The sequence below is a fragment of the Nansenia antarctica genome (assembly GCF_963989245.1).
Source record: "Nansenia antarctica genome assembly, chromosome: 3".
NCBI classification, from domain to species: domain Eukaryota; kingdom Metazoa; phylum Chordata; class Actinopteri; order Argentiniformes; family Microstomatidae; genus Nansenia; species Nansenia antarctica.
The window spans coordinates 65,215,040-65,218,796 of NC_137688.1; the positions used below are offsets into that span (position 1 = coordinate 65,215,040).

Sequence of the window (3,757 nt, forward strand, 5' to 3'; positions counted from 1 at the left end):
CGCACGCTGTGTGCAGAGCCCTTTAGACCCTAAACCCTCTAACAACCTAAACCCTTAGACCCTAACCCTTAAGGGCTCTGCACACAGCGTGCGATTTCTGTTGCGCATCAACGTTCCATTTTGAAGTTTGAATGGAAGTCTATGAGAACATCGCATTTACCCACACACGGCCCCGATTTTAATCGCACGGCGAACATTCGATTCCATTCATTTTGAATGGGACAAAGCAGTGCGACAAAACTCGCACGCCGTGTGCTTTGTCCCATTCAAAATGAATGGAATCGAATGTTCGCCGTGCGATTAAAATCGGGGCCGTGTGTGGGTAAATGCGATGTTCTCATAGACTTCCATTCAAACTTCAAAATGGAACGTTGATGCGCAACAGAAATCGCACGCTGTGTGCAGAGCCCTTTAGACCCTAACCCTTAAACCCTAACCCCCTAAACCCTCTAACACCCTAAACACTTAGACCCTAACCCTTAAACCCTAACCCTTTAAACCCTAACCCCCTAAACCCTTAGACCCTAACCCTTAGACCCTAACCCCTAGACCCTAACCCCTAGACCCTAAACACTTAGACCCTAACCCTTAAACCCGAACCCCCTAAACCCTCTAATACCCTAAACCCTTAGACCCTAACCCCTAATGCTAGACACTTGTATAGATCTGAAAGGATTGGACAGGTGTAACTCCCATGTGGCTCTCTGATAGGCCAGATGCAATTTCCACTATCCAATAATTTCAGGTCTCCACCAGTGTTGAATGTCTAGTGCCTAGGGTCTAGTGTCTAGGGTCTATGGTCTCATGTCTAGTGTCTAGGGTCTATGGTCTCGTGTCTAGTGCCTAGAGTCTAGTGCCTAATGCCTAGTGTGTAGTGCCTAGTGTCTAGTGTCTAGTGCCTGATTTGGGACACAGGGACTGTAATCTGACTACAGCTTGGCAGACCTCCCTGATGCCATCGCTGCCACCATCTCCGCCACGCCCGGCCTGTCCATGGGCGTCTTGCAGGGGTGAGAGAGGATGACTCTGCCGCCCTCATCCAGGATGAAGTCACCGCCCAGCTTGAATCAGATTCAAACGACAGCGTTATTAGAATCGGGGGGGGGGGGGGGGGTCAGTACACTGTGTTCTCTGGGGGGGGGGGGAATAGTATTCCATCATAACACATTCCTTTTTCCATTCCATGCATTACAATGAGCCCGTCCTCTGATGTCTATTTCCGTCAGCCTCCCCTGGTGTTCTACCTCCGCCAGCCTCCCCCAGCCTCCTCTGGCCTCCCCCAGCCTCCCCCGGCCTCCCCCTGCCTCCTCTGGCCTCCCCCAGCCTCCCCCGGCCTCCCCCTGCCTCAGCCCTACCTGGTAGATGTCCTCCAGGAGGCGGTGGGGGATGTCGGGAAAGCCGCGGTCGACGACCACGTACTCTCCGTACTCCATTAGGATGCTGAACTTCATCACCTTGGCGTAGGATGAGCCCAGGCCGAACGTCCTGTACACCTGCCACACACACACACACACACACACACACACGAACACACACGAACACACACACGATCATGCTTGTGCCTCTCAGTAGTATGGACAATCATAGCCTGCAGGAGGAGAGCTGTGGTAGGACCTTTATAGAGACGGCATACTTAAGAACACAGCACGACTCCCTCCAGACTCAGCAGTAGTAGACTCTACAAGGTTCTCACTGTCCTCTCTGGGGGAGAGACATCCAGCAGAATGTCCAACAGAGTCTACAAGGTTCTCACCTTCATGTCTAACAGAGTCTACAGGGTTCTCACTTTCATGTCTAACAGAGTCTACAAGGTTCTCACCTTCATGTCTAACAGAGTCTACAAGGTTCTCGCCTTCATGTCTAACAGAGTCTACAAGGTTCTCGCCTTCATGTCTAACAAGAGTCTACAAGGTTCTCACCTTCATGTCTAACAAGAGTCTACAAGGTTCTCACCTTCCTCTCTGGGTCCAGCAGCATGTCATACTTGCAGCCTGTCTGCTCCAGCCAAATCCCCGCCCCCTCCACGGAGCCGAACGCCACCACCAAGACCCGCGCCGGCTGAGCGTCCAGGAGACCCTGGACCACATGACTACAGGTCAGTCACACAGTAGTAGAGGCTGGCGGAGGTGGACATCGGAGGACACGCTGCGTTCGATACCGGTCCTCGTTCCGTTCCATGCATTACACAACGAGCCCCGTCCTCCGATTGCTCCTACCTCCACCAGCCTCCCCTGGCACATACATACATACACAACACAACCACAGAACCTCACACACACATACATACACACACACACACACACACACACACACACTCTGTCTGTGCTGCTCACATCAGAACACACCTAGTTTCGGTGAACCTGAGGTTCTTGAACAATGGACCAGGACATCCTCCAGGCCCTCCACCACAGTAGAACCTAAGGGAAACTAGCGCTCCAGGGGGACTAGGCGCTGGTCTCAGGTGGACCTACCTGGTGGGTCTCCAGCTCAGCCACGTGGTCTCGTCACGGCAGTCATCCGTAGTGACGGATCAGCACCAACAGCAGCTTCTCACCTTTCCCAAAGTACCGGCCCAGACTCACCACCCTGGAACCACACACAGGGTTAGAGTTAGGGTTAGACTCACCACCCTGGAACCACTGCACAGGGTTAGGTTATAATCTATAAATGATAACTGTTTTTATTGTTCTTTATACTGACTGTGCTCTCTGCAACACTCTCCCAAACCACATCAAAGAATCGACTACGCTCCACTTCCGTCAAGGCATCCTTTAAAACCAGTCTTTTAAAACTTGCTTTTAACTATGTTTATTGTTGTTTTTACTGACTGTGCTTTCCATGTTTATAAACTGCGTTAGATACTGTGTTGGGATGGTTCTCATCATAACTCTGACGGTTCTCTGTGTGTCTTTCTCATCCCAGGTGAACTTTGGGGTGCCACAAGGCTCCATTTTAGGTCCGATTGTATTCTCGTTGTACATGCTTACACTAGGCCAGATTATCTGTAAACACAATATTTCCTTTACGGACGAAACCCAGTTATATCTTCCGATTAAACCCCATGATTCATCCAGTTTAGCTTCTAATGATCGCTTGGAAGATATTAGATGTTGTTTGTTTTACAATTGAATGACAGTAAATCTGACAGTCATATTTTGGGCTCCTACGACTTGCCTGAGGATATTAGGCTAGCAAGATCAGTACTTTCTTTTAAATCTCTTCCTAAAACTCATTTTTATAGACAAGGCTTTAATCGATGCTGTCCTTATTCTCTTTAATGTGTTGTGTCACCCTTACATTTTAGTTTTTATTTGCATATCTGTTTTATCTATTTCTAAAGCACCTTGCAACACTGTTCTCGATTTCCTTGTGCCCTGTGACTACCAGTGGAGGTAGACATTGATACCCTTCCTCATTCCATGCATTACAACGAGACTGTCCTCCGATTTCTACCTCCTCCAGCCTCCCCTTAGAACCACAATCAGCTTAACCCTGGCCAGGCTCCAGATCTGAATTCTTGAGCCGACACCTAACGACTCTATATGTTGAGACAACATGAGATAAGAGGTATCAGATATATGGGATAAGGGGTAACAATAGCTGCTCATAGGAGTTGCCTAAAGCACACATACGTATCTGGGGTCAGGCCAAGTTGCTACAGTCATGTACCAGGGTTGAGCTGAGCTGTATTTGTGTATAGTGTTGTTTGACTGTGTGTGTGTGTGTGTGTGTGTGTGTGTGTGTGTGTGTGGTTGGT

At 49.3% G+C, this 3,757-nt stretch overlaps 1 protein-coding gene across 1 annotated transcript in view; it reads right to left on the reverse strand.

Moving 5' to 3' along the window:
* Nucleotides 1-584: 584 nt before the first annotated feature.
* Nucleotides 585-3,757, reverse strand: part of selenol (selenoprotein L) — a 7,348-nt gene continuing 4,175 nt past the window's right edge. Inside the window, exons 6-9 of the mRNA XM_080525829.1 lie at nt 2,472-2,586; nt 1,954-2,076; nt 1,356-1,493; nt 585-1,061 (exon numbers count right to left, since the gene is read on the reverse strand). Of these exons, the coding sequence (XP_080381955.1) occupies nt 930-1,061; nt 1,356-1,493; nt 1,954-2,076; nt 2,472-2,586 (508 nt within the window). The 3' untranslated portion in view covers nt 585-929. The remainder of the gene's footprint in view (nt 1,062-1,355; nt 1,494-1,953; nt 2,077-2,471; nt 2,587-3,757) is intronic.